Source organism: Brachycentrus maculatus, unplaced genomic scaffold (genome assembly GCF_059751285.1).
Source record: "Brachycentrus maculatus isolate JH-2025_06_01 unplaced genomic scaffold, ASM5975128v1 h1tg002412l, whole genome shotgun sequence".
Taxonomy (NCBI): domain Eukaryota; kingdom Metazoa; phylum Arthropoda; class Insecta; order Trichoptera; family Brachycentridae; genus Brachycentrus; species Brachycentrus maculatus.
In genome coordinates, this window is record NW_028282896.1 from 1 (window position 1) to 14,480 (window position 14,480).

Genomic DNA, 14,480 nt, shown 5'->3' on the forward strand with positions numbered 1-14,480 from the left:
CGGCGTGATGGTTAGTTAGTTAGCTAGTATTATGCCTGTTGTATGATTTATATCAAGTTACGAGTCAAACTAGTTGATGTATAATAAATTTAAAAGATAAAATTTGCGAAAAGTTGAGCTTTTAATCATAAACGGTGTTTATTTGGGCTTTTCGTCTGTCAATAATGTTATCCTATATGTTCTTACTTTTGAGCCAAATAAAAATTTAGTTATAAATAACCAAGTCATTTTACATTCCAGAATTATCCAGATTGTATACGGAAATGGTTTAGGAATAATTGCTTAAAATTGAATTCAAAATAAATCTAGATAAATTCGCAAATCTAAATAATAGAATCAAATATAGTATAAATGCTTTAAATTAAATTCAAAATAATTCTACTCGTATATGAACTCACAAATCTAAATAATAAATTCAAATTTAATATAAATTCTTTAAATTAAATTCAAAATAATCATAGATTAATTCGCAAATCTAAATAATACATACGAATGTAATATAAACTTTTAAAATTTCATTCAAAATAATTCAAGATAAATTCACAAATCTACTATTTTTATCAGAATTCAAACTATAGTTATTCCGGAATAATTTTCTTTAAATTTATGGTACAATGATAGCATCCTGTATCCGGGTGAATTTCAATATAAAAATATTATAATTTTATTTTAATTCGTATAAATTACATTTATATTCATAACATCTTTACATCTTTGAATCCTATCTGACCCCATATGGGGTCAGATAGGATTCAAAGGTGATTCAAATGTGATTTTATTTATCTCATGGGATTGATCATATATCAATTTTGAGTAGTATGGTTGTCCATCGTGAGTAGAATGGTGAATGTTGCACGTGTGTAAAGTGATCACTTTACCAGCCTATGACAGGCCAAGAGACTTCCATATTCTTTCATTAGTTGATTCGTTGAAAGTTTTACTTGAAAATACCACTATTTCTTAAAATCTATTGTGACACGTGTTTCGATGCATTCCGCATCATTGTGACCGGTGTTTGAAAATGATGCGGAATGCATCAAAACACATGTCATAAAAGATTTTAAGAAATGGTGGTATTTACTAAGTAAAACTTAAATTTGAAATTCCATATTTTTCTTCATCTATGTAGAGATGTCAACAAAAAAAGCTCATCTTTGATGAGATGTCAAAAAATAATATGAAAATAACTCCTGTAATTGGAGATAATCCAGATTTTGTGAACAAGTATTTGGACACACTCAAAATGTTGTAAAAAAAGCTCGTTGAAAGTTACCCAAGTTGTGCGTAAAGCCAATATTTCTCAATGTACCTTTCCGTACGTATGGCTAATCATTTTCTTTTAAATAGGAATAATCGATTAAAACTGTATCGGTGAATGTAAAATGCAGATATATGTCTCACAACACGTCGGGGAAAGGTAATTTATTTCGAATAGAATTTAATTTAAGGATGTAACGGTTTTAACGGAGTTGTTTACTGCGAAGTAATTCGATTTACTGTTAGAACGAGTTTATTCATTCTTTGTGAGTTTTTTTTTCATGAGTCCGTATAAGTAGACACTTATTTAAAATAATTTAGCAATGTAAATAAGACAGGTACGAGTCATTTGTTATGTGAATTTATAGGCTTGGATCACACGTTCTTTGGGTGTGCGATTGTTGACGACTATCCTAGCTCCTTGCCTACATTCCAATATCTACTTATATCTTAACTGTACTACACATCAACATCTACATCCTCCCCCTTGCAGAATTGTATATAAAATACTTTATAAGTAAATTTGTATTTAAAATAGTTTTATAAAGTTGTTAATGTGTATAACATATGCAAAACAGTAAATAATATTAATGATAATTTAATATTAAAACTAATAATATGAATATATTACTTGTATAAAATGACAATCGCGATAGCGTAGTTGGGTAGACGTTTTTTAATTTTAAAAATCAATAAGACGAAACAATGTTTGCGCTTACTTAATTATAATCGCTATTAATATAATTCGTAAAAATGATAAAATATGGTATCGTAATGAATATTTTAATGATGTTAAATATTTATTATGTGAGTTTCGGGACCTTTTTTGTTTTAAAAAAGCCCTACCTATTCTTAATAATGAGATGCTGAGGTTCATAGAAATAGTAAAAAATTGAAGTATTTTTGTAAATAATATTTTTTTAAACACATATTTCTCTTCATAACAAAAAAAATAAGTTGAATTTTGTAATTCGAAATTCGATGTTTTTTGTGGAAAAATTTGAATATTTTCATAAATATGACCTACCTCGGTATGCCAGGCTCACAAAAATAGTATTTTTATAAATAATAAACAAAAATATTAAATAAACACTAATACTTCATTTTTTACCAAAAAATATTATTTGAGTCGAATTTTACAATTCGATATTTGATGTTGTTTCGTAGGAAAATTAATTTTTTTTCATAAATATGCCTTTTTTTCAATTAATTCAACAACATAAAAAACAATATTCAAGGCGTACATATTAAAAGTAAGCAAGAAAACTTAAAGTTGTAGAAGAATCCCGCTTCGGAAAACTCCTTCCGACACATAGAACAGATCAATATCCAATGTGATATTGTTCAACATAGCGGTAGCTCTTCCTACAGGCATAAACATCGGCAGGTTGGTCCGGTGTATAGGAATGTAAAACAATCTATGTCGACGCTGTCTTAGGTAACTATCGGGAACTATAATTTCAGGATTATCATGATTGATACCGCGCAACAATCGATAAAAATGCGTAATCAAATACACATTCCTTCTAGTCTCTAAACTATTGTAGCCAAGCATACCCTGGAGAAACTCGGTCGGGTAGAGCAAAGGATAATAGCCGTACTGAACTTACCTCGGTATGCCTCGTGCAGCTTGGAGGTGCTGTACTTGATGAGGTATATCCAAGTGGTGCCAACGTACGGCAGTTGGAAGGGTCCAGGGACCTTGGACAGTTCGTTCTTCCTTCGTCCTGTGTCCTCCGACTTCTTCAGCAGCAGCTTTCTGTAGACCTGCACCAGGAATGTGATTCCGCCGAACATCATCCACACCACGAAGTTGTCAATAAACCCTGACAGCATCATCGTGGATTGGCTTAAAGATATTTATTGACTTTATGTTTTAAAAACGTTTTTTGAGATCTGAAACAAACAAACAAAAAAATTAAATAAAACGTTTTGAGTGGATCTAAATACTTGTTCACAAAATCTGGATTATCTCCAATTACGAGAGTTATTTTCATATCATTTTTTGACATCTCATCAAAGATGAAGAAGAATATGGATGTCTGGGCATTTACGGGGTTGACGACCGTCATAGGCTGGTTGACACCAATAGATGTCTCTAGTGAAATTCTAGTGATTCAAGAACAAGGTTTCTAAATTGGTTCATATATATAGAACCAAGAATTTGAGTAGTGTGGTTGTCAATAATGGGTAGAATTGGTGAATGTTACACGTGTGTAAAGTGATCACTTAAACCAGCCTATGATGGTCGAAAGCCCCGTAAATGCCCAGACTTCCATATTCTTCTTCATCTTTGATGAGATGTCAAAAAATAATATGAATTATATAAAATATTTTTTGTACTAGTTTACAATGAGGAAAGAACACAACGGAGTTGGCAAAAGAAGGATGAAAGTACATAGACTGAATGCAGGTGACATGCGATCTCTCAGACGAATGTGTTGTAAAACGATGTATGATAGATGTTCGAATGGTGAAATAAGGAAGGAATGTAAAGCTGAGATAAGCATTATCGATAAAATTAAGAAAGGTGTGAAAAACAGAAGAGCCTGGAAGCAGTTTGTGGATTCCATATGCTCCACATAGGGAACGGATATGGTAAAGTAATAGTTAACATATTTCAGGGGACAGAGGTTAAACCGCAAATGTTACAAAAAATATTACATTACTTTCTTAACTTACTGATATATTTTTATTTTTATTATTATATAATTATTACTTATATTATTCTTTTTAAATTTATTATATTTAGTGTGGAAACAGACTTGAGGCGGGATAATCGATAGCCCGCAACTTAATTTTTTTTAAGCCCAGGTAACATTTAACTTCTCCGCCTCCGTAGTGTAATGGTCAGCATGCTCGCCTACCGTTCTGGAGGTCCCGGGTTCGATTCTCAGGGGGGTTTAATAAATATAAGTGATTTTTTTCACTCTAATATTTATTCAATATTACACTGGACTGGTACCTGAAGTGGAGGGCTGATCACCTTTCCTTCATGTGTAATCGATCGAGATAACACTGCGTTTATATGAAGCAGTGCCCTATGCACCATTGGAGTGGGGTAAGGGATTATTATTAATTAACATTCAACTTAATTGTTTTTTTTTAAAATAAGTTTTTCTTTGAAATAAATAATGGTTTTAAAAGGAAAAGTCATTTAAAGATAGGTAATTAAAAAAATATCAAAAATATTTATTTGCCAAATTGTAATATGTATTCTAAAAAAAAATGTGCGTATAAAACATGTGCGGTTCTTAGCACAGTCGGTCGCGTTCTGAATTTTTATTGTATATTTGAGAGTACACCCTTAAATGACGTCACCATTGTGTCTCATTTGAATAAAAGAAAAAAAATCTTCAAATGACGACACCCAAATAAATTTAGCCAACGATATGCAAATACCCAACTATTTATTTCTTTATAAAAAAGACGCTACGGTAACGTACTAAACCAGTTTTTTTTTCAAAAGCTCTATGACCGCATTTTGCCGAATAAATTATGCGGCAAAAAATAAGAACTTTTACCAGTGGAGTCTCAAAAGCTATGTATCATGTCGACAGTAAGGCAGTGCCTTGGGCGGTGAATGTTGGAATAATACCATCAATAATAATAATTAACAGTAGATAAAAGTCGCGAAAGCGCTTGGTCAGATTTTCATGCCGATGTCATTAACCTTCCATTTTTTGTATTTCTTAGAAGAGTATAGAAGGCACATAGAATGACGAACCTAAGAGGTGAGTCCATTATTGTAACTTTATATGAAAATGAGATAACATCGTTTAAGGCCTAGTTGTCAATAGCGCCTGACTGATGTGTGATGATGAGACACCTCAAGATGTCCCTCACCTTTTGATGCTTTGCCCCCTTTTCAGTATTCAAAGAAAACAGCTGGAGGCGCGTTGCAGGAGCCTGGGTGAGGACCTATCCGACGTGATAGTTCATAAGGAACTGTCATGAGAGGTGGTATCATACATGATCAAAATAGTGAAGGACATTGGTAACATACACCAAGCTAGGACACAAATGCCGAACCCTCTTTTAGTGGAACGGAAGGTCTGCTGATGACAGTCAACAGACCGCCTTCTACTGAGGAGTTTTCCAGCAATACGCAAATGTTGAGAAGTTCCTGATTGGCCCATACTAGATTATCCCTTACATATATATATATATATATATATATATATATATATATATATATATATATATATATATATATATATATATATATATATATATATATATATATATATATATATATATATATATATATATATATATATATATATATATTTATATATATATATATATATATTTATATATATATATATATAAATATATATATATATATATATATATATATATATATATATATATATATATATATATATATATATATATATATATATATATATATATATATATATATATATATACATAGATAAATTCGCAAATCTAAATAATACATACGAATCTAATATAAACTCTTCAAATTTAATTCAAAATAATTCTAGGTAAATTCACAAACCGACAACTATTTTTATCAGAATTCAAACTATAGTTATTCCGGAATAATTTTTAACTTCCTGTATCCGGGTGAATTTAAATCTAAAAATATTATAATTTATTTTAATTCGTATAAATCTGACCTGAATCCTATCTGACCCCATAGGGGTCAGATAGGATTCAAAGGTGATTCAATGATTCAGCGATACAACACTAACAATGTGTTTTTACTTATCTCATGGGATTGATCATATACCTAGGAATTCCAAAATTTTGAGTAGTATGGTTGTCAATCGTGGGTAGAATGGTGAATTTTGCACGTGTAAATACTCAGACTTTTATATAGTTATTCATCTATATAAGATAACAAAATATTAGTCAAACTAAAATAATACACACAATTTATTTTTGAAGCACTAACTCTGTGATTTTCAAGTGTATACTTAATTAAAATATAACTTTGTTTTGAAATCACTATAAATATTTAATTATAACATAATCATAATGTCTACCGATTTCAAAGCTAACCGCTTCTTTTTCAAGTATTAATCAGTCTTGAAAAAGAAGCGGTTAGCTTCGAGACCGGTAGACATTATAATTAAATTATAATAAAACATTTATATTGATTTTGAAACAAAGTTATATTTTGATTATAAAATAAAACACCTAAAAAATAGTCCGCCTCCGTAGTGTAATGGTCAGCACGCTCGGCTACCGTTCTGGAGGTCCCGGGTTCGATTCCCAAGTGGGGTAAAATAAATATAAGTGATTTTTTCACTGTAATATTTATTCAATATTACCCTGGACTGGTACCTGAAGCGGAGGGCTGATCACCTTTCCTTCTTGTGTAAACTATCAAGATAACACTGCGTTTATATGACGCAGTGCCCTATGCACCATTGGGGTGCGGATAAGGATTTTATTATTTTAAAAAATATTTAGCCCCGTAAACACCGAGTTATCTTCTTCATCTATGTTGAAATGTCAAAAAAAATTAAACAATAAATCCTAGTAATGAATCAGGCAATCATTGGATCACAGTTTCACAATCTGATATCAGAATTTCGATATGGTCTCTTAACGTATAATGTAGATAGAACAGATTCCCTGTTCACAATCAGGAAATGCAGTATCATTCCGAATTGAACGAGTTCATTGTTATCATTGTTCCGTGAACGTGGCCATAAATAGGATGAAGACTCTGTAGATATCATGCTATTACATCGGACATTAGGCACCGATCCTATGCCATCGCAGGCGGTTTTGCTAATTAATCAACATAAAGGCATCTAATTATTCCCGCAATCTGCGCGGTATTAATAAGAGTAGCACAGTGCAGTAAAATCTCGATATGACGGACCTCTATTTAACGAACATCGGATATAACGGACAATAAATTCGATCAAATATAAAAATAAAAATAAACTGTTATATTAAGGGGATACTCGCATAACATATCTCATTGAGCATTCGGCATCTCCAGAAGCCGCACGTCATTTCGGCTGTCCAAACTCAAAACACAGTAAGGGACATTTTTTTGCAGTACGTTTTTTTTGCATTTTTGGACTAAGTAGATTCCACTCAGTCCGAAAAAGCAAAAAAAACGTACTAAAAAAATGTCCCTTACTCTGTTTTAAGTTTGGACAGCCGATTTCACGCTCGATTTTAAAAAAATATATATAAATTGGAAATTATTTGCTTTTTAGAATATATTGTACATGAAAAAATATTTTCGTAATTTATTTTTTAACTCCTTACATTTCTAATTTATTATTAGATTAAAACCAATATTTTTAGCTTTTCCACTTTTTTATTTGACCAGCGACCGGGTTTCGTCGTTACCGACATCATCAGACTGGTCTCGTCTGATGATGTCGGTAACGATACCAGTCTGATGATGTCGGTAACGACGAAACCCGGTCGCTGGTCAAATAAAAAAGTGGAAAAGCTAAAAATATTGGTTTTAATCTAATAATAAATTAAAAATGCAATTCCATCACGAAGTGTCAGTGGATAATATAAATCCTTACATTTCAATAAATAACATTTTTTTTTCAAAACCATGTATTTATTTCGAAGAAAAACTTTTTTCCAATGTTTTAAGAATAAAATTCAATTACGTCAAATGTTACCTGGGTTCGAAGAAAGTTAAGTTTTTATTTTACGTATGTAGGGCCTTAATAATACGTGCTTAAAATCAAGTGTCGTAGCATGTAAACAATTTTTAGTGGCCATGATAATCTGTCCGCTTCCATAGTGTAGTGGTTAGCGCGCTAGGCTACCATGCTGGTCACCATTCCCAAGAGGGTCAAAAAAAATATTAGTAATTTTTCACTAAAATATTGATGGCAAATCACCTTGGACTGATACCAGCAGCGTAAGGGTTATCACCTTTCCATCGCGTATTTAACGATCACGATAACACTGCTTTTATATAATGCAGTGCTCTATGCTCCATTGGGTGCAGATAAGGGTTAGAAGAATATAATAATCACGTCGTACGTCTATATTTAATGCATTTTCGTAATTTTAATTTAATTTGATCATAAAAAAAACATCAAATTTCAAAAGCGCAAAGAAAACTTGAGTCCTTTTTCAAATCAGGATTACCGAAAGCAAGCGCGACGATATCAAACAGCGACGTCATTTCACGACTAGTGTCCAAAGTCAATTAATATTAGTCTGTGTTTTGAATTGTTTATTCATGTCTAAATACAGTATTCACAGTCTCAAAAAAAAAGTTTTTTTGATTTATTTTAAACCTCTTTTTTATAACGCACTTTCGGCTTTAACGGACACACCTTCCCCCCGACTAGTTTGTTATATCGAGGTTTTGCTATACAATATTTCCCCCCTACATCACGAGAATTCTCAATATTTTCCGATTCTTTACCACGTAAATTCTAGATTCTAGCAATATTTACACTCATGATAATTTTCACACAAATTTCGTAATAGAAATAGTCAAAACCACTGAGAATACAATTAATAAAAAATTAACATAAATATGTAGAAGTCGTTAACACGTACCTACACCTTATTCAACAAAAAAAATATGGAAACGAGAATCAATATTATTCAAACATTTCTTTCATTTCCTGGGAATTATTTTTCACGATATTTACTTTCAATCAATTATTTCGCGTCAACACCAAAAAAGAGTTCACACTTATTCACATTATTTGGAAATCACTTTGCGGTGTTAACTTTGATAATTATTATAAATTATCGATGTTATATCACTTAAGTAATGATAAATAGAGAAAAAAACTCCCTTTTCATACTATTTTTTGACATCTCATCAAAGATGAAGAAGAATATGGAAGTCTGGGCATTTACAGGGCTGACGACCGTCATAGACTGGTTTAAGTGATCACTTTACACACGTGTAACATTCACCAACTCTACCCATTGTTGACAACCACACTACTCTAATTCTTGGAAGTTCTATATTCATGAACCAATTTAGAAACCTTGTTCTTGAATCACTAGAACTTCACTAGAGACATCTATTGGTGAGATGTAAAGAAGCTTTTAATTAAGCAGAAACTCTTGTATTAGTATGTGAGGTTCTTCTTCATCTTTGATGAGTAGTCAAAAAAATTCAAATAACTCCTGTATTTGGAGATAATCCAGATTTTGTGAAATAGTATTTGGAAACACTCAAAATGTTGTAAATAAAATAATACATTTAATATGAAACTTATTTAAAAAAGCTCTATATTGTTACTGAAAAATGTGGAATTTTCCAAAATTTCAGTAGGTAATGTAGTTGTCAAATGCATATTTAAAAAGTAGGAATAACCCAACTAGCCTCTATTTGTAGAGAAATGCCTGCATTTAGGATAGTAGGGATAGGGAAGGTTAGCACATTGTTTTGCGGTTTGTTCATCAACCCCGGCGCTAATTAGTATGCTAATTTGGGTTGTATGCAAATCACAAGTAACTTTAAATCCAATTCCAATCTGTACAATATTTTTTTGATGTCTCGCGTTCTATTAAAAGTTCTATATATATGAACCAATTTAGAAACCTTGTTCTTGAATCACAACTTCACTAGAGACATCTATTGGTGAGATGTAAAGAAGCTCTTTATTAAGCAGAAACTCTTATATTAGTATGTGAGGCCCAAATCCTGGATTTCAATCACACACATGAGAATCGCCAGAAAATACCATTTTCATTTTTATTATTAAGCTTATAATTTGACCAGACAATTTATTTACAACATTTTGAGTGTGTCCAAATACTTGTTCACAAAATCTGGATTTTGTGAAAAAGTATTTGGACACACTCAAAATGTTGTAAATATATTCTCCTTTTTCAGTTAATTAATAATGACTAAGCCGTAATGACCGATTATTTGTTTATTTTGATTCGAGGAAAGAAATGCTTTCAAGATCTGAACATTATTCTTCATGTATGAAAACTTGGGTTTTATACATGTGCATATATAGGTCCGCCCCCCATAGTGTGATGCTTGACTACCATACTGAAAGTTCCGGGTTTGATTCCCAGGGGGGGGGGGTAAAATACATATATATTTTTTTTCAAAATAATATTTATTCAATATTACCCTGGACTGTTTCCTGAAGCGGAGAGCCCATCATCTTTCCTTCATGTGTTAATGATCAAGATAACACAGTATTTATAATGCAGTGCTCTATGCATCATGGTTTGAAAATGAATATATATATATATATATATATATATATATATATATATATATATATATATATATATATATATATATATATATATATTTTTTTTTCAGTTAATTAATAATGACTAAGCCGTAATGACCGATTATTTGTTTATTTTGATTCGAGGAAAGAAATGGTTTCAAGATCTGAACATTATTCTTCATGTATGAAAACTTGGGTTTTATACATGTGCATATATAGGTCCGCCCCCCATAGTGTGATGCTTGACTACCATACTGAAAGTCCCGGGTTTGATTCCCAGGGGGGGGGGTAAAATACTTATATATTTTTTTTCAAAATAATATTTATTCAATATTACCCTGGACTGTTTCCTGAAGCGGAGAGCCGATCATCTTTCCTTCATGTGTTAATGATCAAGATAACACAGTATTTATAATGCAGTGCTCTATGCACCATGGTTTGAAAAATGAATATGTATGTATATATATATATATATATATATATATATATATATATATATATATATATATATATATATATATATATGCGTGTGTGCATATGTGTGTGTGTGTGTATGTGTGTGCGCGTGTGTGCACGTGCGCCTGTTTGTGTATGTGTGTGTGTGTGTGTGTGTGTGTGTGTGCGTGTTTGTGTATGTGTACATATCTAGTAATGTAATTAAGGGAAAAAATAAATATTCAAAATCTCAAAAATGAAACGAAAAATCATTAACAATTAAAAACACTTTAACAAAAATGAATTAATCCTAAAAAAGAGCTTTCATAGAGAATGGTCGCTGATATATGTATAACATAAAAACGCCTTAAAAAGGCTCGCCTACGCAAATAATGTTAGCGAATAACATTGTTCGTCATCAATTGTATCTTGATATCAGTTTGTTATTATTTCACATCTTATTTATTATTGTTTATTGCAAGGCGAACGAAATCTAATTAGGTTAATTTTGATTACATTTCATTGAACTTTGTTTTTGACTAGCGCTATTGATGATTACATAAACTTTTTTTGCTTACGCAGAACCTGATAATTTTTTTTTTCGGGAATTATTTTCTTAGATATCGGCAATAGATAAGCGTTCTTGGATTTCGGACACGCGGTTCCCTCTCCATTTTCATTTATAAAACAATCATTATTCCACATATAGATTTCTCAAAAATATTATTTTTGGCAAATGAAGGAAATTTAATAAAAATTGAAATTATACAAAATAAAGCGATGAGAATAGTACTCAAGAAAAATAGATATAATAATATAGAAAAAAATAGAGAAAAACTTAACTAGTTATTTTTAAAAAAATACTAAATTTTAATATGCTGATCTTCTATATAATTTTTTTAACGATAAATTACACAAATATTTTAAGGATGAAATAGTGTTAAACAACAAAATTTCATGAACATATTACTAGAAATAAGGATAAAATAAGACTAAAACCTAGTCACAAAATTGTTTAATGTATAAGGGTTAGAAAATGTATCATGAGATGCCTGAATGTATGAAGAATGAGAAGAGTCTGAAAGAATTAAAAAATAAATGTTATGTTTACTGTAAGAAGATATATAAAGAGATAAGATACCTGGGCTAGTACCTGATGCGTGGGACTACTCATTTTAACATACCTTCATATGATAAACTATGGAATAAATATTACGTCAATATGATGCAGTGCCCTATGCACCATTGGGTGCGAGTAAGGTTCAGTAGTATCGAAGATTAGTTCAGCGATCACATTTACATTAAAAACGATTTTTTTTAAATAATTAAATTAATTTCCTAGACCTTACGCTTCCAATAAAGAGACTAAGCTCTTGTGCTTGGAGAGGGACTTAAACTTAATGTTTATTGTTATGCTTTTGAGTGATATGATTTTTGTTTCATTTTTTGGTATTTTTTTTAGTTTGTGTTTGTTTTTCAATTAATATGTTTATGAGGTATTTAATTTATTTTACAGAATTTTAATTGAGAAATTTTGTGTAATTTTATATTGCATGTAAGTTATGGTGTTATGCTTTAAATACTTATATGGTGATAAATATTTTAACGTCTGCATTTTACAACAAGTATAAAAAATATTCAAATACTCATGAGTAAAGAGTATGTTCAGGAATGTTATTTTTTTATTATTTTTTATTCTGAAGACCCTTTTCAACATCAACCGAGTGTCTGACACGTTTTTCTGTCAGTTTTAATAAGCGAACTGTAAATTGCTATTGCAAACTCTTAAAGTATTGTATGCAAGCAAATATTAAAAATAAAAATAAAAACGGACAGTAAATAAAAATATAAAATAAGTCCACAAAATAATAAAATTGAAATAAAATAATAATTAAAATATATCAACAAAAAAATAGCATTAAAATGAGAAATATAGGCTGCAACCAGCTTTCAAAGGGAAGGTTAAGGAAAGCTTTTGAGAGAGAAAAAATATTCAATCAAAAAAAGCCCAGATTATGTGGGAAAAATTTACGTAGTCGGATTTTTTTACGTAAGTATGTACTTTTTCAATGAGTAATATAATTTGATTTTATATGAGAAATATTACTTGCATTAAAATAAGAAATATATGGTTGGTCGGAAAATATTGCTTTTTAGCAATAGACCCGCCAATGTACTTATTTATTTTCTGTACATGAAGTTTAAATAAATAAATAATTAAAATAGAGGTAAAGGAAAACTTTTGGGAAAGGGAGAAAAATTATTTAATTTGAAAAAGATAAAATTATGTAGGAATAACTTACGTACTAAGACAGTTGGATTTTTTACTTTGGTACGGTTAAGTATTTTTACAATGAGAAAAATAACTTGCAAAAAAGTCTTCAAAGGGAAGGTAAACAAAAACTTTTGGAGAGGAGAAAAAATATTTAATTAGCAAAAACCCAAATTGTGTGGGAATTAAGAAAGTTTGATTTTTTTTAATGCGTTTATAATGAGTATTAACACTTACATTAAAATGTAAAATATAACTTGCATGAAAATGAAAATATAACTACCATTAAAATGAGAAATATAAGTTAAAGGAAAGCAAAAGCTGGGAGAGGAGAAAATTATTAAATAAAAAATATAAAATAAACAAATTATGTAAGAATAACTAACGTACTAACTACCATTAAAATGAGAAATATAAATAATGGAAAAACTTTTGGGAGAGCAGAAAATTAATAATTTAAAAATAATTAAAAAAAAAAACAAATTATGTAGGAATAACTAACGTACTACAGATAGGAGACCTTTTTAAGTAGTAATTTTAAAATGAAAAATATAGAATTTGCATTAAAATGAGAACTATAGGGTATAGGAATGCTTCTGGGAGAAGACAAAAATGATTGAATTAAAAAAAGGCTTAAATAATGAGGGAATCACTTACGTATTAAGATAGTTTTTTTTTACGTAGGTACGGTCAAGTACTTTTACATACCTTGCAATAAGCGCGCGAAAGTGCAATTCGCAGCTCCGCCAATATTCAAGGTAAGGTGTCCCTAAGCGAGCAGGTGCCGGTGAAGTCAATCGATGATATTTGACGACGGCACTTGGTTTCACTTAACTTGTCGAATATTAGACCGAATGCCGTGGGTGGCGGTCCAGTATGCGACTTCGCGCGCGAATTGCTCCTCTCGCTGCGGGGAACCAGAGCGAACTGAGACCTCCGCACATCCGCAGCAACCGTTTTATTTATTTTCAGCCGTAAAAGACTCCGGTTGTATGATATTAAGCGTGAACTTGACCTCGAAAATTATTCTGTTTCAGTGTCGGTTTACACAGAGCCGCATTACTGCATTTTGGAGATTACGGCATCGCGTTTTGTGAATACGAAGCCATCTCGCATTTCACAGTACTTTTAGCAAAAATACTTTATACTAATACAGGAACAGTAGACGAAAGTGCTTTAAATATATATATATATATATATATATATATATATATATATATATATATATATATATATATATATATATATATATATATATATATATATATATATCCCGTTCTGGAGGTCCTGGGTCCGGTTGCAGGAGGGGGGGTGAAATAAATATAGGT

The 14,480-nt window shown here is 30.8% G+C and overlaps 1 protein-coding gene across 1 annotated transcript; it reads right to left on the bottom strand.

The window, feature by feature from the left end:
- Positions 1 to 2,867: 2,867 nt before the first annotated feature.
- On the bottom strand, positions 2,868 to 14,093 carry LOC148298176 (ecdysone 20-monooxygenase-like; the record flags this gene model as incomplete). The annotated part of the gene is made up of 2 exons (XM_088277070.1): positions 13,861 to 14,093; positions 2,868 to 3,153 (listed from the first exon to the last, which is right to left on the bottom strand). A coding segment is annotated over exon 2 (229 nt), but the record flags the coding sequence as incomplete, so codon positions are not given.
- Between the last annotated feature and the right edge of the window lie 387 nt (positions 14,094 to 14,480).